Source organism: Mus caroli, unplaced genomic scaffold, assembly GCF_978045245.1.
Source record: "Mus caroli unplaced genomic scaffold, Mus_caroli_1 scaffold_7, whole genome shotgun sequence".
Taxonomy (NCBI): Eukaryota; Metazoa; Chordata; class Mammalia; order Rodentia; family Muridae; genus Mus; species Mus caroli.
In genome coordinates, this window is record NW_028227262.1 from 72,106,362 (window position 1) to 72,129,453 (window position 23,092).

At 38.4% G+C, this 23,092-nt stretch overlaps 1 protein-coding gene across 4 annotated transcripts in view; it reads left to right on the top strand.

The window, feature by feature from the left end:
- The window catches only part of Ctnna2 (catenin alpha 2), a 1,115,747-nt gene that overhangs the window by 854,659 nt on the left and 237,996 nt on the right, over positions 1-23,092 (top strand). For all 4 annotated transcript variants that reach the window (XM_021164212.3, XM_021164215.2, XM_021164213.2 and 1 more), the window contains one exon: positions 18,388-18,540. In XM_021164212.3, the coding sequence (XP_021019871.1) occupies positions 18,388-18,540 (153 nt within the window). The remainder of the gene's footprint in view (positions 1-18,387; positions 18,541-23,092) is intronic.

Genomic DNA, 23,092 nt, shown 5'->3' on the forward strand with positions numbered 1-23,092 from the left:
TCAAGTTCTTGTGGTGACTTTGATTCAAAGGCACAATTGATTAGATCACTAGCCATGGGTAATCAATTCATCCTTAGGCCTCTCCCATTTCCACAGAAGTTGGGTGTCAGAGAACAGCTACAGCTTCTAACCCTGTAGTCACCTGACTATTTGCCCCAGCAACCACTCTTTTACTGAGGTCACCTGAGCACCCAAAAAATGACTTGTCATTGGAATGAAGGATGTGCCTCTCTCCCAGGAATATCTAAGGGCTTAAGAACCATTGGTTAAGCTGGGCGTGGTGGCACACGCCTTTAATCCCAGCACTCCGGAGGCAGAGGCAGGCGGATTTCTGATTTCGAGGCCAGCCTGGTCTACAAAGTGAGTTCCAGGACAGCCAGGGCTATACAGAGAAACCCTGTCTCGAAAAACCAAAAAAAAAAAAAAAAAAGAACTATTGGTTAGATGTCACCAAGCTGGAAATTACAGAAGCCTTAGGGTTTCTGTGTCAGGAACTGAGGTCAGAGATGAAATATCAAAACAGACATCTAGCTGGTGCTCTCATCTGCAAGGATTATCTGTGTGATGAACTACAGGTAGATATATAGACTTCTTTCTGTTTTACAAGACCTCTACCCCATTGGCCTAGATTAGAAAGAAACAGTCTGACTGATCGCTCCCAGCACCTGCTGTAGGAGAAAGTTCCTCCCACGTCTCAGTGTCAGATGGTTTACTTTACTCTCTCACCTCAGTGGCAAAAGGGTTGGCCTTTAAATTTTATGAGATGACACCTTGAAGTCCACACTCAAAGACCTATTTGAATTGTGGCATTACTTTAGGTTGTCTTGCTCCAAATGCACCTCTTCTTTGTGTTTATCCTGGTGACACCGGGCATTTATGGCACTCTAAAGTGCTTCAGAGAAAAAGGAGAGTTCTAATACTGCTGATTTACACTTCCAGGTCTACAGTAATTTCCTCACTGCCTGATTATAAGGCTTGGTTTAATTTACTCTACACATAATGTTTACTGATGCACATATGGTACCCCATTTCAGGAAACTATACCCAGAACAGGCATTTTTTTTTCTGTCATGCTGGAGCATGGAAAACTTCCTTCATAGACAGAAAAATAAAAAATGCCAAGAAATTAAATCAACCGGATAAGAAATATCCCTCAATAAGAGGGGGAAAGTTCATATTTGCATCTTGTTGAGTGAGTCCACATCTCTTTTCCTTGTTTATTTTATGTTTCCTTTTTTTAAAAAAAAAGAGGCCAGGTCTCGATCTGTAGGCCAGGCTGCAGTTGAATTTGCTATATAGCTGAAGGTCGCAACAATCCTTCTGCTTCAGCCTTCCCATGCCAGGTTCACTTATTTAGATACTAAAAAAGAAATGAGACAGTATTTCATGTAGCCTTCAACAGAGATGATCTTGATCTGCTCTCCATGTAGTCTCCTCTCAAGCACTAGCATCACAATCATGCACCACCAAGCCAGAGCTGACCCTACTTTAAAAGCTGCATGATGATCATGTGGTTATACGCTTCTAAAGAAAGGGTTTAGGTGTTTTTTCACAAACCAAAGACAGAGTAGGAATTGGGAAACAAGGAGAGATGAGGCCACACTGTTACCTAACTTAGGCTTACTCCTTGGCTGTCTTTGAAAGAAAAATACTGATTGTAAACAGGCACTCCTTGAGGACGAAGAGGCCTTGATGTCTTCCCAAGGTTACTAATAGATGTCTTGTAAGCACTCTACCTCCCTTTTTACCTCTTCCAAGATGAGTTCTGTTCTTTTCTCTCAGCTGCTGGTACCATTACCAGATAGTTTCAGTTTTATTTTAAGAAAAAAAAATGAAATAGAATCAATGATATCATACATACTAAACATTGGTATTGAGTTCATGCTACAAGATGAATGCCTTTCCAAAGTTTAAGATCCAATAACAGCTTCATTCAGATTAGTATGAGGGTTTTCTGCCTTTAATACCAGCATTGGGCATAAAAGCAGGAGAACTGAGAGTTTGAAGTTAGCCTGGGCTAGACAAAAAGGGTCTGAGTCTGATCAAAAAGCAATTCAAACAAATTTAGAGCTGTGCACGCATAAACTAACACAGACACACACACACACACAGACACACAGACACACACAGGCACACAGGCACACACACACACACACACACACCAAAACTCATACCCAATTCCAACTCTCATAAACAAAACCAAAACCAAAAAAATAAAAAAAAGAAACCAAAACGAAAACCAAAACACCGAACCCAAACCCAAACCCAAACTCAACCAAACCAAACCAAATCCAAAACCAAAATCAAAAAACCCTCAGAGCAAGAGCAGATTTACTTAGGGGGTTTAGTAGGAATTCATTGACAAAACTGTGCCATGTATTCTAAGATTAGCAATAGCTTTCAGTGATTTCTTTTGATTTTCAGATTACCAAGTCCTAGTAGAATTTAGACTTACAACCTAAGAAGTCACTGAGACACTGAAGCTGACCAGCTCTCTTCACCTGCTACTCCATGATGCCTATTTGTGCTTGGTGATGTGTGAGGGACAGAGAAGTCCAAGTGTCCCTTGATACCTTGTGACATTTGTTGAGACTTTTTCTTCTCTTGATTGTCTATTGACAATCAAGATTGACCATCTTGATAATTCTTCAGAGACCTATTACTATCAAAAAGTTTGTGTTCATTTTTTTGTTTTGTTTTTTAAAAACAAAGCAAAGTGTTTGATTTCCAATAGTTAGATTAAAGTTTGTACCAAGATGAGGCTTATAAGTTAGAGTACCCAAGTGGATTGTGAGACTTGTCCTTTTTAATGACTGTAGTCTTTAAAATTAGTACACTTTCATCTTAGTGTATAGCGTTTATTAAAACTCCCTTTATGGGAATAGCATAAGGTAAATATCAATTATTAATGAGTCCTGACTTTTTCTACAATAATCATTATAATAAGCTTCCTGGTTAATATAATCACTATTTTTTCTCTTCCTTAAGTCATGCATATGTGTGTCCAGTCTCAGACATGAAGTTGAACTATCTATGCGATTTTGATTTTATTTTGTTAGTCTTATGTGGGGGGGGGGGATGTGAAACATTTTCACTTTAGCTGGGGGATAGCTGATTAAATAAAAGAGATGAGCCAACTTGCCTAGAGGGTTTGGTGAGAAATAGTTGACCATATTGTGCCAAGTGTTCCCAAATCAGAGGAGAACTATTTGTTCTGAACAATTTGGAGATAAGAGAAGGTTCTTTTATCAGATCAGGGCTTGTCAGAGTTTGAATCATTAACCAGTCACAGCACCATCTTCTTTTCTTTCTTTTTCCATAGTTTCTATGTTTTACATGAGTTTCTATGTTTTATATTAGCACAATAATCCCATTTAATTGCTGGGGGTAGAACTTTCTATATGTTTGATTCCTTCAATTTTAAAGAGGATCAGGCTGCCTTAAATAGCTGCAGTTTAAACCCCAGTTTTTCAAAGGAGTAAAGGGCAAAGCAAGGTAAAAGTCGTGGGAGACCAGAAAAACTTGGGAGAGCTCCAAGTTCCATGAGCCGGGATGTCAGAACTAATGAAGCATTCCTAACGCTGAGCCATACCTCTGGACCCTCCCTTGAAATCTTTAGACTTAGTTGAGTGTGCCCTTAAGCTGTATCTGTGGGTGGCCAAATGACAAGCTTAAAGGGAATAGATAAGTTGTGATTTACTAACTTCAGGTAATCACAGATTGCTTTAGAATTTGGTTATGGCTGCTCCTTGAGTGTATTTGCTGAGCACTTGCACAGTCTGTAAAAACACCCACACCAATTGTTCAACTTAAGTGTAATATCAAGATTCAGAACCCATTGCAGGTCAGGACACATAGATTAAATATGCCACAAAACCTTACCAGATACCTTCCTAATTTACAAAGTTGAGGGGAAAAGCTAACAACTTTGAGTCTCAATCTTTTACATTTTAGTTTTCTTTTCCTGCCTCAATGCTTCTCATCCAAAAAAAGGAGTTTCATAAAGACAATGGGAATAATGGGTGTATTCGTGAAATGAGATCCAGAGAAAGAACAAAAGCCAACTGGGTCAAAGGAGGCTGGTTACAATAGACCATGGAGGGCCACTAGGAGTCTGGTTTTAATCTCCTTGTTACTATCCTAGGTAAAATAGATTATCAGTTTTCAGTGACTGTAGAGTCAATGGAGCTTGAAATATCATGAGTATTGCAGTAGCAACGGATGGACAGAACCAGAGGAACAGAAGACTAAAATAGACCAATGAAAATAGAACAGGTGGTGGAAAACTATTGCTGCCACCTCAAATCCTTCCATCTCTCTTTTATGAGAAATTTGTATCAATTCATTTCTTCTATAGCTGCATGGTTGATTCAGTATCTGTGATGGAGAGACAGTGACCCAGCAAAGCCAAATCTCTCTACAAAATGAGTCTTCCCCTCACTACTCTAGAAGTGAACACAGCTTGAGATAAAACAGGTATCAGAATAAGAGCGTTTAGTTTTCCTCAAACTAAAGCACTGTGAATCTGACTCCATCTTTCCTCTTCTCTTTAAATAGCAATAGCACAAATCGTTTTGTAGGAGTTTTACAACAGGAATGTGGTACAATAATTAGGGATTGCTCAGAAATGTAGGCTTTCTAGGAGAAATTTTAGAAGCTGTTAGGAATATAATGGTGTAGTACTGACTTAAATATTCCTTAAGACCTAAATATTGACCTAAATACCCCCCTAAAAACTAGCTTTCAAAATATTAGAAGGTCCCATGCAAGCTACCAAGGAAATATAGTAATCAACTAGCTATAATGTCTATTAACTATATCAGTGACCAGAAGGGCACAATAAACCTATGGATACAGTAGTTTTATGCAGTACTTTATGACAACCAATAGCTCTTTAATTGGACATAAGACATACTCCACAAGAGGGAAATCATACTTGATATTGGAAACCTAGCTAACTACTCAGTGCTATTGAAGTCATGATGATTGAAGGAGAATCTCCAATCAGACACTTACTAAACCAGTATAATTCTAATCCTAACAATAGTGGTGTTGAACCTTCCTAATGATGGCACCCTTTAATACAGTTATATTGTGGTGGCCCAAAACCATAAAGTTTTTTCATTGGTACATCTTAACTGTAATTTTGTTACCGTTATGAATTATAGTGTAAATATCTGATATGCAGGATAACTGATATGTGACTCCTGTGAAAGGGTCCTTTGACCCTTTGTGGAGAAACACTTCTAAATAACAATTCATCAATCTTTGTCATTATACCCACAGATAAGTGTAGTCCAAACCCATCATCAAAGAGATTTCTTGCAATAGATGAAGAGTACTACAGAAAACCACACCTAATCCAAATGCAGAGGGTGGAACACAGTCCCAAAAGATACACCTACAAAACACTCCCACACCTAAGGCTCAGAGAACATTGTGGAAGAAGAGGCAGAAAGACTGTAAGAGTCAGAGGATCAGGGAGTTTATTGTTGGGTCAGTCTCCTACCTGCAAAGTCTCACCATCATAAATCCCCAGGTATGAGTGTAATGTCATTAACAAGCATGTATATATATGTATATACATACATATATATATATATATATATATATATATACCTATATTTCTGTGTGCTTGTAATAACAATTAGTGATAAAGGAAGGCAAGAATGAATTTGAAGGAGAGAAAGGAGGGGTGTATGGGAAGATTTGGAGGTGGAAAAGAGTAGGGAGACATGTGGCAATTACATTACATTCTAAAAAACAAAAGATAAGACCTGAGAAAACGCAATGCTGTACAATAGTTAAAGACAGTAACTGAAAAACACGGCATGTAATAGCAGAACTCCATAGGGAGAAAGTAGTTCTAAGGTGCTTGGTGTTACCCACTATTGGAATAAATCAGGAGCGGGTGGTATAGGCTTCTAGAGGCTTCATAAGTACATATATCCGTGACATCACCACTATCAATTGGGTGCTTATTACCCTTCTCCCCTTATTCATCTACCCTTTTTGGACTAGTTACACCCAGTTGACCTGACATGCCACTCATCTGGAGAAGTAAGGCTTTGGCTGGGCTCTTCTAAGATGTACTTATATTTATAAGAGGATTTATTGAAGACCCAGAGGCACATGCTGGAATGTGGAGTAGAAAGTGCATATATTTATGGATCCAGATAACTGTACTTGCTACATATTTGCCAGGTGTGTAGTGTTGACTCTGTTAAAAGGGAGTAATAGATTTAGAGAATTACTTTCTCTATCTTGTCTCAAACTCTTCAAATGCCCCTTTTGTCTTGTTTGTTTGAGATAGAGACTCATTATTTAGCCTGGCTTGTCCTTGAGAGTGCTATGTAGGTCAGACTTATGTGGAAATTTCTGTGATCCCTCTGTCTCAGCTTTTCCAGAAGTGAGATTATAGGAATGTGCAACCATACCTAAATAGTTACTTTTTTGAAGATTTATTATTTTATGATTTCCCCATGTCTACCTGTGTATACTCACAAAGACCAGGAGAAGCTGTTGGTTCTCTTGTAACTGGAATTATCAACAGTTGTTGGCCATGTGCATGATGGGAACTGAACCTAGGTCCTTTGCAAGAACAGCAAGTACTATTATGACTAAATCATATCTATATCTATCAATCATCTATCTATGTATCTATGTATCTATCTATGTATCTATGTATCTATGTATCTATCTATCTATCTATCTATCTATCTATCTATCTATCTATCTATCTATCTAGATTTCCTCAGCTCCTTTTCACACTTATTTTTAAAGTCTTTAATCAGCCTGCTTTCAAACCAACCTTCTCAATAATTGTCTTTTTAACTGTCTATCAATTTTAGGGGAATTAAATCACTATTTGAACAGCATTTCTCAAGATTCCTGAGGGATCTTGCTGGGGTGAAGTTAACGTTGTTATGTAACTCTTGACTTTCCCACTTGATTTTAGCAGCGAATGCCCATTAACCAAAGGCAGTTGTTGAATACTCAGAATGATATATAGCAAGTTATTATTTCTTGATCCCTTTCTGTCCTGAGCAAAGATGTTAAGAAATAAAGCTGGTAGTGTGTGGTTCCCTAGTTGTAGGAGTGAAGAATGGAAAGGAAAGTGCTTTGAGAAATTTTTCCCAGTGGAGGTTCTAAGCAACAACCCCTCAATGTCCTAATGACGAACCAAAGTGTGATCTCACCAAAGTTCCCCTCTGAGAAAACCAAGAATTTTACTGGGCTTAATCTACAGAGCCTGAGGAGTGATACTGTCAGGAGCACGGGTGGACCTAATGCAGTTGTACTGGAAAGCCAACTGCATGTGATACTGAAAAGTCATACTGTATGTGGTATGGATGATGACTTCTTCATGCCTGTGCTGTTGGACTCCCCTCCCCATGTATTCCAAGACTATATAGTCTAGCCTCTCTCTATGGCCATGCACTATTAGGGCAGAGTTGTATATAGTTTGTTCAGAGGGGTGACTGAATACTCAGGTGAATAGGGGATGTTCTGCTCTAACCATCGTTCTTTGTGATATCAACAGTCCATAAGCCCAACTCTGATGGTCTTTTGCAAATAGGAGCAGCTGAACTAAAGAGTTTCATGGCAGCCTGGCTTACAGTGTAGTCCTGTACAACAGAGGCTGTCCTCAGTCCAGTTAGGATTTGTGAACTTGAACTTGTTGTTCTATTAACATATGAGTTGTATGTTAAAATCATACTTTCCTGGTTATGGTTATAGGTATATTCAAACACAGGATCTCCCCATTGCTTATTTAAACTGCACAGACAGCCCCATCGATCCTTGCCCAATAGGCTTTATCGTCTCTCTACCATGACAGTATAAGAAAGGTCAATGAACTACTTTTTAGGAAAGATTGCTACAGGTAGAAAAACTAAACATTCATAGGGTTATTGTGATAGTAAGCAAGCAGTTAAAGATGGGAGAACTTATAAACAGAATTATAAGTATTCTGTTAGGGCTTGGCTAGGGGATTCAAACTAAGAATTTGGTAGAAATATATGTTATACTCCTGACACCACCTAAAACCCCCCTGCTGTGGAAAGGCCAAATATTCTCCTCTAACTTAGAAATCAGTCAGTCTAAAGAATGTCAGGTCTGACAGAACCATGCAGATATCTGACAGGAATTCTTCAAAAGGATAGTCTTGAGCAATGGGACAGGAAGGAAATGGTAAAAAAAGATTTTATATTTCAGCACTCTATAAGCTGATTTACAGCTAACTTAACAGGAAGAGCCCATGCTTCACTCTACACAGCATTATTTATGAAGCCAGTAGGTTTCAGTTCATCACTGCAGATTCCTAGTCATAGGAGGAGACAGTCCAGTTTTCAGCTATGGGAAAACAATGTCATGTTTTCATCATCGTCGTCATCATCATCATCATCATCATCATCCTCATCTTAGTCAAACATGCTTGTTGGTGAACCAGGAGTTTCAGGTGTGTACTATTTAACTTTTCAGGTAGAAGGCCTACATGAGTGGCTACTAGTTCCTGTGAGATTAGAGGGATGAGAGAAATGAAGCCAGTTTCCTCTATTAGAGCTTTCTACTTCTCTTTAAAAGCAACAAAAAATTATTTGTATGTGCACCTGTATAAGCTTATATGTATCATTTATATACTGGTGCCTCTGGAGCTTGGAATATGGTATCAGATCCTCTGTTACTGAAGATACATATGATTGTAAGCCTTACTCATGTTGGTGCTGGGCATTGGACCTGGGTCCTGTGTAAGAGCATTGGGCTCTCTTAACCAGTGAGTCATTTTTCTAGCTCCATTTCTTCTCATAGGATTCCTGCCTCTTTACCATAAGCACATTAGCACATCTCTTCCTCTGTTTGTTTCTTCAGAAAAACTCTTAAATCTTCTTAATAAAAATTTTAAACATTTTCTTGATTTCCCTCCTTTATGGAACCATATTTTCCTCTTTGAGATCAGACCAGAGTTTTGTCACCATGAAGTTGAAGGTAAATAGAGACTTTTCCAATATTCTAGGAAAGGACAGCTACGTATTAAAGACATGTGGCATGTAAGTCCTTGTTCCCATAGATAAGCACTAGTTAATCCAGGAATGTTAAATGCACAGAATTGTTTCTTCAATGCGAGAGGTGTAGAACCTCTTTTCAGCCCACACAGCTGGAATTAAAGTTGTTTAACATCCTGGTGACCTTTATACTCTCTGTACAAAGGCTATACCTGATCTTGTCCCAGACCCTTATCATAAAATTATTTCTTTTCAGCCTGTTTCCTTAGCTAATCTATAGAATCTATCCTTATGGAAGGTGTCACTTTTACTTTGTAAGAGTTTCAAGGCAATTTCAAATGCCTGGAGCTTTGTTGTGCACATTGGGCTGAGTTCAATATCACAGAAAACATTTCTCCAAATTGTGTGGTGCTTAAATATGCCTGAAACAATCCACTCAAACTTTGAACCGACACTGGCTCTTGATTCCTGCTGAACTGAGCTGACTTCCTGCATCTCTCAAATAGACCCTCTTCTGACCCCTTGGGTCACAGGCATCCTCATGAGAAGACATGCAGGGGCTTTGTTCTCCAGGTAACTTAGAATACACAGTTACCAGAGTCTCAAGCAAGCTTAAGCATATGCTAATCTGGTTGGCTGGGGGGGGGAGGGGGAAGCCTGTGTTCTCCTTTTCTAGTACAGGAGCGGTTTCATAGTCATCAAAAAGCATCAGCAATTTGAACTCTGAACAAGACAAAAACAACAAAAAGCACAGCAAAGCAAACAAACAAAACAAAATGAAAACAACAAAAAACCAAGTACCCCACACTTTTATAAAAATATACTGGAGTGTAACTCTATCTACACCTGACAACTATCATGTCCCACAACAAAGGCAGACATCATTGGGTCATTTTTGAAACAATTTAGCTTTTCTTCTCCAGCTTATGAGTTACAGTGTATATTTATCCTTCCCTGGTACTCCTCTCCCATGAAATAGGGAAACACAGTTTACACAGGTCTGATCTGTTAACTGTGTTCTCTTGGATTTACAGAGGAAACGGTGATTATTTACATTGATATAGGCTTAATTGGGTAAAATAGACAGGAAGTGCTGGGTGATACCTTTAAATGTCTTGTCTTATGCAGTTAATATTTCCTTGTGCTTAAACAGTTGGAAGAAAGCTTTGTATTCTTGACTGCTGTCACACTTAATGAATGATTTTGTCAAGTCATTCCTTTCTGCCCTGTTTGATTGATAGCTAAATTTTGGTCTTCCAGCTTATGTAAAAAGTGTTAACTGTGCCTTTCAGCTTGTAGCTAAGGGCATTTGAACCGTTTTAGTAGACAGCTTACAGAGGAATTATATTGCCTGTTTAGTGGATGGGGTCAAAAATGTGACACCGTTTATCAGGGACACAAGTTACAGGGCCCATGAGCTAATAAAGGCAGTAGTGATGTGTCCTTACACTTACTGGATGACATCAAGATTAAGATATCCCTGGTCCCACTTGCTGAGACAACTGGATCTCAGCTATGGATATTCTTGTGTTTATGGACAGAGCATCCAGTTTATCAGCATGAATGTAGTTTGATCCTAGTAGGTATGAGAGTGAAAATCAAAGTTAGAGCATTAGGCTGAGTGTGATGGTATACATCTTTAATCCTCACACTTGGGAAGCATAGGCAAGCAGATTTCTGTGAGTTTGAGCCCAGTGTGTTATACACAGGGAGTTCCAGATTAGTAAGGACCACAATATTGAGACCCGGTTCCAAAAGACAAAAATAAAACAGCTGTATTGTCTGCATGCTATTGGACATGTTTTCCTTTCAAAAAATCTAGTCTAGAGTGAGGCAGATGTGGGCTCACTTGTTCCACCAAAGGCTTGAAGATTTCCCTATATGTTATAATTGTCACATCAAACCATGAAACATGGATGCTCACTCATTTCTGGGAGGAATCTCTTCTTCTTTGGCTTCAGCCCAATCAGAAGCCAGAGAAACCACTTTCCGAACCTTGTTACAACTTTCTAGTTTAAAAGAATTTACCAATCAGTGATCCACAATTGAAAAATAGTAAATATGTTATCTTTATGTGTCCATGATGCCAGGGCCCCCTTGGATACTAAAATCTGTAGATGCTCTCTCCTCTTCTATAAACTGGCATTATATTTGCAGATAACTTACATATATTCTTCTTTAATGAATCAGCTTTCTGAGACAATCCTAGCTTGTCCTTATTTTTTTATTGGGCATTTGAAAGCATATTCCTTATTCTGGGTGAAGCAAGTGTTAAATAGTTTTTGGTGTGAGAACATCCAGGGTATCACCTTCAGGTTACTTTCAATACCTAATACAATATAAATTTTATATAAATAATAGTGATGCTGAACTGTTTAGGGAATAATGATAAATGTATCCTGTACCTTAGCAGTACAGAGGAATTTTTAAATGTTTCCAAGAAAAAAATTATATTTAATTGTTTTTAAAAATCATTATAAAATGTATTAGATACTTTTTGAGATTTCTTTTAAACAAAATGTGTGTCTGTGGTTCTTCCTTTTTGTCTACTCCACATCTTACTTCTCTTATTCCTCCCTTGTAACTCCCCATCCCCAGACACTTCCTCTTTTAAGTCTCATGTGTCCTTTTACTTACTATTTATCCTTCCAAATGGTCAATTAATTTCTTTTGAGCAGAACATTGTTATGATATATATAGACTCTCTGGTTACAGAGAGCCAGCTGTGTAAGCTGTCTATTTCTGTATGCCTCTATCTCTGTCTCTGTGTGTATATCTCTTAGTCATCTATCTATCTATCTATCTATCTATCTATCTATCTATCTATCATCTATCTATCTATCTATCTATCATCCAGGTTATGAGTCAAGTTTTTTCCAAAGTCTTAAAGTCTCAAGAAGTCAGAAAGTGTCATGTGATTTTTGAGAATCATCTCTGTACTTCACTTTTCTCTGTAGAAGACCTTTGTTCCTAGGTTTTCTTTAGTTCCACTCATTAAGAGCTATATGAATATGTGTTAGCCACTTAATTCTTCTGCTTCAATTTTATCACCTCTGAAATGGAGAAAATGGTGACCAGCTCTCTCTCTCTCTTTCTCTCTCTCTCCCCCTGTGTGTGTGTGTGTGTGTGTGTGTGTGTGTGTGTATGTGTGTGAGTCCATGTGAATACATCTAAATATATGTAGGGTCTAAGCAGGACCTCTGGTGTCTTCTATCACTCTCAATCTCATTACCTTGAGACAGGGTCTCTAACGGAGCTGAAATCTCACTATGTCAGACGGACTGAGCTCCTTGGGTGTGTCTGTTTCTATCTCCCAATGCTGGGTACAAGTACATGCAACCATATAACTATGAAAGCATGCGACTATGCCCAGCTTTCTATGTGGATGCTGCCAAGTCATGTGAAGATTGTCAAGCTTGGACAGCAAATGCTCTCACATTCTGAGTCATCTCTTCAGCCCCACAGTCTGCTCTTTGAGTGAAAATAAGTTTTCTAACTCTTGAGAATAGTGACACAAAATAAGAAGCTCTAGATTAAGATTGTTAGTGTAAAATATAAACATCCAGTCTGTTTCTTCCTGCCCTGTCTTCACTAACTCTTTTTATGTGCTACATAACAGTCCGTACTTTCTGAATACACCCTCTATTCCCACAACCTTTTGTTGAGTCCCTTATCCTGAACGTAGCTGTTGTGGGCTCAGTTTTCTGCCAATATTTTTCGGCCACCAAGTCAAGCTGCTGCACCTGCTGGACTGAGGCCATCTGGAGATCCTCAATAATCGCTCCCATGAACCCCAAGGCAACCTTTTATTGTCTCTTCTCATGAAAGCAATTACCCTTGCCCATCATATAGGAAAAAGAGGACTTTGACTCAGCCCCGTGTGTGCTGGGGCAGAAAATGAAATCAACAGATGGAACTAAACACCTGCTCCTGTCCTCCTGGAACAGTTCTCATTGAAACAACTTTTTAACTAAAGATGATTTTTTCACCTATACAAATAAGAAATTATAGCCTTGATATTTTTAAATAAGACTCATGACTATAGAATGGAACAGGGCCTGCTTTCTGAAATAAAACTGCATTGAAATGACAAACTAGTCAGATAAATGATCAAAAGACTATTTCCAATACTTCTCTTCCACATTCCCTGACAAGGTGACTTGATGGCCTCTGGAAGTTATTCTCAAAAAATACATGCATAATCAATCTTGTATTGTCATGGCAGTGTATTGGAATAGCACCCAAGGAGTATAGACAATAGAAGATTCTGCTCAAAAGTCTGTCTGCTTTCCCTTATGACTGGCCTTGGTTCTTGGTGGCTCTGACTTGATCTAAGATGGCCAAATCTGTTCTGTTTAACATGTTTGCCACCCCTCTCCTTCAAATGATAATCAAGTGCCTCAGTTTTCTTTTCTCTTCCTGTGATAAAATACTCTGACAAAGCATGTTAAGGGAGAAAGGGTTTATTTCAACTCACAGTTCAAAGGTACACCATCTGCCAAGACAGGCAAGTCAAGGCAGCAGGAGCTGGAAGCAGCGGGTGACCTCACAACCAACCATAAGTAAACAGAGAATGGGGAATGCATGGTGCTGCTGCTGCTCACATTGTTTTCTCCACAAGATACAGCCCACTGCACTCTACCCAGGCAAGGGTCCCTCTGAGAATTATGTTGGGTCTTCCCACATAAATTAATGTAATCAAGATAAATGCTTACAGGTGTTTACAGCAGCTTATCTTGTAGTTGATTTCACCTGTAGTCAACTTGCCAAACCATCAAGAAAGGATAACTTGAGTGTTTCCTTCTCAAGGAACTGCAGAGAGCAAGACCTACAAGCCAGAAAGGAACATCGTGTAAGTTCTTCTTGGATCTAGACCACATGGCCAAATCAGTGTCTTGGAGGCTTGGCACTATGATGTAGATTTATATAGAATAGTTGTTAAAAGGTCATGGTAATTTTTAAAAAAATGTGCTTCATTTACCAGAGTTTCTCTCAGTGCTTTTTATTCCATTAGAGAGACAGGTTTCCTGACTTTTATTCTGACTGTTGGACTGTTTCTGTTGTCCTAGAGGGCAAAGACTGGATCTGGTGAAACTCACTCAAGGCATTTGCACATAGGTTCTCCAATAATGAATGGTTGTATTTTAACTGAACTGGCAGAGACTGGAATTCATGGGGAATTGGTGTAGGAGGAGGATAAACACAAAGCCTGATGGGATATTCATTTTTTATTTTTTTTTTAGGTTCTTAGTCCCATCAAGATGCACATGTGTCCTAGTTAAAATGAGTTTGCTTTGTGGGATCATCAAGATAATGACCAATGAATCTCATATTTCTCTTTAAAAGAATACAAATTGAGCAAACATGGTGATTATCTTCTTAGTGCTTTTCCTTTGGGTTCATAGATACCCTCTGTTCACCAGTGCCATACCAGGCTGGACCAGTACCTTTAGCATTACGGGAGCATGTGCACTTGAGGCACCTTGACTTATTAAAGTAGCTTTGGGTGGATTACGGCATTGACTAATTATCAGAACTGACCTTCACACTGGCTAAAATTTGCTTGACTTAATGAGGCTCAATTTTTGTCAAGCCCTCTAGGCTGGATGGCTGTTGGCCCAGTCACTTCGTTGCTTTGATCTTTCATTTTTAATATTAATTATAGCACAAAGCTTAAGGAACTGTGGTAAAATATGTCAGTAATCATGAAAAGCCTGGGGCAACTACATTCAAGGAAAAATATTAAGCCTTCAGAATTTTGAGCCTTATTTGAATCATACTCTTATACACCCAACTTTGACCTTGTTGGCTATGCCTTACATTGTAATATTTTAAAAAGTTAATACTCCAATTCTTAGTAGGATTGTTCTAAACATGTCCATAATGGGACAGATGCTAAGTTGCCAGCTCTTTTAATAAAGTACCATTTCATCAGCCTAGCCTAGACTCAGTGTTCACTTTATGTCTAAAATTCAAGGTGGTTGTAGATTTCTTAGAGACATAGATAATTATACCTAAAGAAAGCTCCCATTTCAAGGATGTCTAGCAAAAAGGAGAAAGCTTTTATCCAGTAGGAAATAGCAGGGTTGTTGAGTACTAGGTGCCTAGAGCACTGTGCTAAGAAAGATTAGGAAGCAGAATTGAGCTCAGCATAATGTGTGCTAGAAATGACTGGTCATGTGTGATGTGGCACAGGAAAGAAGAGACGTGTGAGAGCCATTTATGCTTTGGCTCATAGATTCTAGACTTGTCCCTTACAAAAAGAGCTCACTGTGTAGATATTTCTTTACAAATGTATACATTTTTCCATTTTCTACTCATATTTGAGTCTCCGAGTTTCCATTCTCTCCCCTACCCTACCGACTATTTTTTTTTCACTCTTTCACATTTTTCTTTTTTCCCCCTCAGGACTTAAACTTATGACTCAGTTTCCCCAGGGGAATAAGAGGATAGATATACATTTCCATACCAGGCTATATTTTGTTATTTTTGACCTTTTCTTTGGGGGTGGGGGATGGTAAGTCTCAGTACATGAACACTTTTTCCCTGTCTGCTTGGAATTCTCTTTTATGAGTCCTGGTATAAGTAGTTAAAACGGCTTTGACTTCCTTTCTTCAGGGATGCCTGGAAGCCATGTATTGAATTTCTTTTCCAATTTTGATTCGTCATCTTTTCTCACATCCCTTTAAGCCCTTGTCAATCTTCTTTTGACCTTTTTCCTTCTCTTCTCCTTGTAAGGCACTTGCTAGGGTGTTCATTCCTTTTTTTTTTTTTAATTATTTGCAATTGTGTCTTGAAATTTTATAATGTCTCTTTTTAAAGATTTAGTGTGTGTGTGTGCCCAGGAAGATCAATCTCCTATTTGGACTTTCTCCTTCTATTGTCTTTCTTGTTCCTGTCAAGTTTCTGTTGCTGTTTGTTTTCTTTGTTTTTTTAAATTTACACCCACTTTTCCCTTTTCTATGTGAAGCTTTGCTCTGCCAGAAGCTATGGTATGTTAGTTTGAATAGTTCACTGCCTGGTCTCCTTCATGTCAGAGACCTGGAGTACAGAAGCCTGGCGCTCACCCAGTGGAGATGCTGGGAACTGAACTCCATTCAATGAGAGTGCAACAAGTGCATTGAAACCACTGGGTTACTTTTTCAATTTTTAGAGGAGCTCTTATTCTGTAGTTCTGACAGGCCTGGGATTCATGATCTGGCTTCTCAAGTTCCTGGGAATTGTCCTGCCTGGACATCACAAGTACTGGGATCACAGGTAGAAGTCATGATGCCTAGTTTCCAATTGCCTCTTACAATTTGCATTCTTTTGCATTTTACATTTTGTCTATAAAATCTTTTATTTGATTTGAAATGCTATCTTACCTTTATTCAAGGATACTATTTCTGTCTTTTTTAAGTCTATTTTTCTGGTATAGTTTCAGTGTATATAGGGATAATCTACTCTTTGCAGCTTTCTGTGATGTTTTACTTTCCTCATGTCTGTAAGCAAATTCTGCCTGAGCAGAGATTGTGGCTTGGTTCCTGGGATAACCTTCCTAATTTTCCTATGGCTTACTCCTTTCACATATCTGTTTCTCTTGTCCCTGCAAGTTATTTTTTAACATATCTCTATTCATATCTTCTCTACATGAGTCACCAATGCTCTTGAAGCAGCTTTGGCAGGTTAGTTTGAAGTGTTCCCTGTATGGCCCCTTCAGGCCTTCTTTTGCTGTTTCTTTTCCTTGCCCAATCAGGACTGAATGCAAGTGGTTTCACTAGCCTGACTTCCAGCTCATTCACCTTTTGAGCTTCCTTGATAATGCTCTATGTTTCATAATATTATTGAATGACTTCAACAACAGAATATTGTGAGAAATTATTTGAATGTTGGCATATGATAAATACCCCTAAAAGATGACATTACAAATAACCAATGTCATCTCCAGGAAGTAATTTTATACAATTTTTTCCAAATGAGTATTGTAGTGACTTTAAGTTGACATAGTCTTTCTAGTACCGTACATGGAGAAAGGTCAAAACAGTTTAGAGGAGAGCCAAACAAACGCACACACATGCAAATACATTCCTTATGCTAATTAGTGCCCAAGAGAACAGGGCTTCATTCACATCACTTCTTCTGACCTGTCAGAGTGAGTATGCCACATTGTCAAAACTCTCCGACATCGTCCTGACTGAATGTTAATAAATTGATTTGGGAAATGTACAGATTGTTTAGCATCGTCTTTTGTGTTTATTTTTATTTGTAGCCCATATACGTTCAGATGATTATGAATAAAGTAGAAGCGAGGTGATTGTTCAGGGATAGTTTTATTTTGTTTTTATGCAGCTGCTCCACTTATTTTAATAGTGTGGGAATGGTGTGTAATTATGCATTGTTAGAAGATTCAGGGTTTGTTTATTCTTACCTTGAAACATAATTCTAAGTATTTTTTTTCCTGGAACATAGCAACTGCATCACCATAGCACCTGGGCTGGAATATTTTTATGATTGTCAGATGTTTCCTTTTTCCCTTTATAAAGCACAAGCAGTGGATGTGAAAAGGGCAGGAGGCCACACAGTGCTAAAGTTTCAAGGGTGCATCAAGGCTCAGCATCCCATGTGAAGTTCTCCACAATGGCTGCTTGGTACCTAGAGGTCTTCATTGCCGAGAAGCCTGAGCTCTTGAACTTTACCAGGACTCAGAGTTCTTAGAGCCGAATAGACTCTAAGTTCAGTGGAAGATGAGAACGAATCTTTGGTCAGTGTTTTGAGCTACAATTTGTGTATGTAATCTTCAAGAAGTAGTCTGTAAGCAGACATACATCGATTGACCTCATTTTCTTTGATATGATAAGAGAAAATTCAAAAGGGAGTTGGATTATTATTGTTGCAGCTGCAACTCTGTTTCTGTGATCATGATCCAGAAAAAAAAAAAGCCAGACTGAGGGGGAGAAAGGGTTTGTTGGACTTACAGTTCCAGGTTACCGTCAATTATTATGGCAAACACAGGGCAAGATGAAACCTAAAGCAACTAGTTCTAACCGGTCAATAGCAGAGAGATAATGAATATGTATTTGTTTCTCTGTTCTCATTATATGCTCCTCCACATTTATATAGTCCAGAATTCCCTGCCTAGGGAATAGTACTCCCTATGGTGGCCTGGGTCTTCCTCATATCAATGAGCACAATCAAGAGAATTCCCCACAGACACCTCCACAGGTCAATCTGATCTAGGCAATCTCTCATTGAGACAATTTTCCAACAGATCCTAAGTTGTGTCAACTTCTCAATTTAATCTTAACCATCACAATTGTTTACATTGTAATGAAAGTGTGATGGTGGTTTAGGAAGATTGACAGTAATATTCCTAATGTCTATCTGCTTTTGTTTTTAACTGCAGCTTCGGAAAGCTGTGATGGATCACATATCAGATTCTTTCTTGGAAACTAATGTCCCTTTGCTGGTTCTCATTGAGGCTGCGAAGAGTGGGAATGAGAAGGAGGTGAAGGAATATGCCCAAGTTTTCCGTGAACATGCCAACAAGCTGGTGGAGGTAAGTCACCGACTTGGAGACTCAGGTATCACAGTACAAGATGTAGGTATACAATATTTCTCTACATATGGATCTTGAAGTTTTAATAGACTGCTGCCTTGTAGTTTTCTTCAAAAAGCCACGTACTAGAAGCTTTGTTTTTTCCACTGTCACTTTCTGAGTATTCTCCTTTCAGAATAAACAAGTGATTAGCCACTCTCCCTTGCTGTGTGTCATGACTCTTCATACAGCAAAATGTCTCTGCTCATTTTTTCTGAGCAATAGGCAGAGGCTAGAACTGTAGTAGTGTGGATTCTCCAGGACTGAATGGTAGGTTTGATTAGGAGTGGAATTAAAATTTCCAGGTGGACAATTTAGAACGTGTTTCCTTTCCACCCTCCCAACTCCCCATCCTACTGCATGCATTAAAGCCTAGATTGTGTGAGTTTTACTGGAGAGGCATGAACACTGGATAGGGCTCTAAGGACAGACCATGGAAATTATTTAATCTGAGCCCAGCTTGCAGTGAGACTTTGGGGATAACTTACAAAAACTTGGATAAGGAGTTTCCTGCAGGAGCATAAATAAACCCTAGTAGCCTGATCACTGAAAAGCTGATCCCAGCATGGGTAAGGACCTCAGAAAATTGCAGACCTTAGGTAGCTTTATCAGTTAAACTTTGACCTCATATTCTTCAGCATGTCCAGAGACCACAGCAACCAGGGAAGGATTATACAAAGCTTGATGAGGCAGGGGAGAGAGGGAGTTTCTGAACATTCAGAAGAGGTTCTAAGGACCCTCCTACCCACACCTTCTACAAAGGAATGTCCAAAGATCTAACCTTATAAGGATTTTGTGAGGGTAATCACAGCTGCTCTGCTTTCAAGACAGAAATGACTATGTCATGCTAAACAGAGGTGTGTGTGTGTGTGTGTGTGTGTGTAAGAGAGAGAGAGAGAGAGAGAGAGAGAGAGAGAGAGAGAGAGAGAGAGAGAGAGAGAGAGAGAGAGAGAGAGTCCTTAACACCTGCCACATAGTGAATTTGTAGAGAAAAATATTTTTTTTTCTGAATAGCTGTTTAGACTACTGTGTACTGGAAGGTACACACATAAGAGCTAGATTCATACTGTCTTGAGGACAGTACTAATGTAAGTTCAGGATCAGACATATATATTATGAAGTAGAGAAATCTGTGGAAGTTTCATCATAAGTCCAAAATTATATCCAGTGATATTGAACAATTTCTGGTGGGGGGTGGGAATAATTGCTAGGCTGTCTGGATTTAGGATGTAAGTGGCTGTACTTTAGCCAAAACAGAATTAGTGATATGGTTTAAAGAAACAAACAAACAACAAAGACACCAACTTGGGATATCAATCAGGAGACGTGTGTGAATAGACTTGAAGGGATGATGATCCAAGAAAGTTTGAAGTGGTTAGAAGCACCAGGTCAAAACTTTCAGATCACAAGCATTCAGCACCTCTGATTCATAACAGGAATAACATCATTGAATGGATATTCAAATGCAAGCTGAAATGAAAACAGGTCAACCATTTTATTTGGGTGTCAAAGAGATGATGGAGAAAGAGTTTGGGAATTAAGTGTGGTGGGATGGAATGGAAGAAGGAGAAGAAAATATGATTACTGAATGAATGCTATATGGATCGAAATATTCATATGAAAGAAAATAGTATAAACATAGAGAAATACATTCCTATGTAAGGTATTGTAGTTTCTATAAATGCTTGTAGAATTTATAGAAAGTATGAATTGCCAGTGTGCTGGCAACAATGAAAAGCTTCAGTAGTTTGTGCATTCCGTACTGTCGATGCCATTAATTCTCTGCATGGCCCCATTTGAAACACACTTTTGGAATTCAGATGTGACATTCAGTACACATGAAGCCAGCGTGCATGAGCTGTCTTTTCTAATCACTCTTCCTTCTCTCATGACAGAGCACATTCATGATTTTCCCTTACTAGTTTTGTGTTCACCATGGATGAATCTAGCTCTTATGCTTGATCCCTTACTTGTGGCAGGTGAAGAGACCTGGGGTCCCAGAGCTGCTTTCCTTGCCTTAGTGGCTCTCCTTACTGATCATGGATGGCCTCTGTAGCCAGAAGCAGCTTGGAATATCTAAGTGTTGAAATGGGAGCAGGAACTAGAGAGTAGGTTGAAAGAAAGCAATTAATATGGTTTGTGGATTTTGTTTCTATTTTGAAAAATGATCTTTTTGAATTTAGAAACTTTTTAATTTCCATGTTTATAGTATTATAGTTTTACATGATATATAGATTTTAAGTTCATTGACCTTTTACGTTCATTTGCTAATTCTCTAAGTTTCTACCCTTTCAGAACCCAGGATACAAAATCACATACCTATAAATTATGACAGTGATATTTCTTCTGTATTAATCCTTGTTTTTCCTGCCTTGCATTATTATTGTGTTGGCCCAGGCTCTAGTACAATGTGGTGCTAACATAAATGTGTGATGTGTCTAGATTTAAGTAAAGAATATTCTCTAGTTGAGCATAGCTCTAGTAAGTTGAATTACTCATTTCCTAAGAGAAATATATGTATATGTATATGTATATGTATATGTATATGTATATGTATATGTATATGTATATGTATCTATCTATCTATCTATCTATCTATCTATCTATCTATCTATCTATGTTATAAATGTAGTCTGATGGATGGATGTTGCACTTAGTAGGTAGGCTTGAGGACCCGAGTTTGATCCCTGGCACACACAGAAGACAGGTATAGGAGCATGTGCCTGTAACCCAAGTCTGGAGGATCAGGCAGCCAGTTTCATCACCTCAACTTTGTCTGTCTCAAAAGTTAAAATAGGAAGTGACTGAGGAAAAACCATACTAAATGTGCCTCGTGGCTTATTTATACAAGTACATACATGTATATATGTGCCTATATACACACAAGTACATGCACATGGACACCTGCAAATATACATATAGTTTAAAACTGTTCATAAATAAAAATTATATGAAATATTTTCTATACTTATGAAATATATCACATTATATTATATTTTACATATTATATTTATGTTTGATATAAACATAACAATTATATATACATTTATATCACAATTATAAAGATGTGCAGACACACACACAAACACACACACACACACAAACACACACACACAGTCATGTCTAATATTTTCTTTTAAAAACATTTTGAGAACTTCCCTGCTAAAGAAATGCAAACCTGGGGTTTTATTTGAGATTTTTTTTTTTTTTTATTTTCAAGACTAATGTTTTTGTTTCTGTTTGGCTCAGTTTTGTTATGTTGCTTTTAGGAACTGTTTATTTGCATTTAACTTAAAGACATACACTTGATGAGACTACCCTTTATTACAAGTGTGTGACATGCAATACTATTTCTTCTTCATTTTTTAGTCCTCATCTTGCTAATGAAATCTATTTACCATTTTCTCTACATCCCACCCCCAGACATATTGCCTTCAGAGAGTCATGTCCCCTTCTGAGAATGAACAGATATCAGGAAGATGAGCTGGGTGACATGAGGAAAGGCACGCTTTTCTAAGTGAGCATCTCCTTTCACTAAAGCTTGCAGTTGGACTTCTATGCTGTGTCCTCCATACTGTCTAGAAAACGTTCTCATTGTTGTTATCGAAACAGGAGTTCATTATGTAGGCCAGTCTGGCTTCAGACTTCGGATTCACTAACACCTGTATCCAGAATGCTGAGATGGATGGCAGATGTACACCATCATGCTAGGCAAATGATTTCATTTTGCATTTCCTTCTATAATTTTTCCCAGTTGGGACATGGAGCCCATTGGAACCACTCCAGTATGTCTATAAGTAGAAACCCAGGAATGCAATGATGTAAGTAAGATTGAGTTAATCTTTGTTGTTGTTGCTGCTATTGTTGACAGTTTAAACCAGAGATTTGTGTTTTCACTGGTAGCAAAGGTTTTCCACATTTCAAGTGAATGCACGTATAAGGTATGCAGGGATCTTATATTTAGGCATCTCCAGCAGGTCAGATCTGTAAGGTTAGCTCTGCCTGCACTGAAGTAAGCAGCTGAGAGCTTCATATGTTTCTATAGTTTTCTGCATCTGGAGCCTTCGCTCTGTGCTGGTACACATGCCATCCAGTGGACATGCCACCCTGGGACAGCAGAGTCACCACTAGAGAGGGACATCAAGTCTTTAAAATATTAAAGGGCCCCATTGACCAGCAAAGACAGGAACCCCTTTCCTAGCTTAGCTCCATGACAATAATTTCAGTCCTTCTGGATTTTGTGACTTTGGATTTTAGTTCTATATAATTTCCCAACTGTTTGTTTTTTAAAAAATATATTGACTGGTATACTTTAGTTTAGCATATGATTTTCAGAGAAATGAGTGCATTTTAAAATGATTTTAAAATATGCTTATTTCTATTTTATTACATTCATTTATTCATTCATTCATTCATGTGTGTGTGTGTGTGTGTGTGTGTGCGTGCGTGCAATGTGCATGGCAGTGTATATAATGGGTGAAAAACTTGTGGAGTTATTTTTCTTCAATCATGT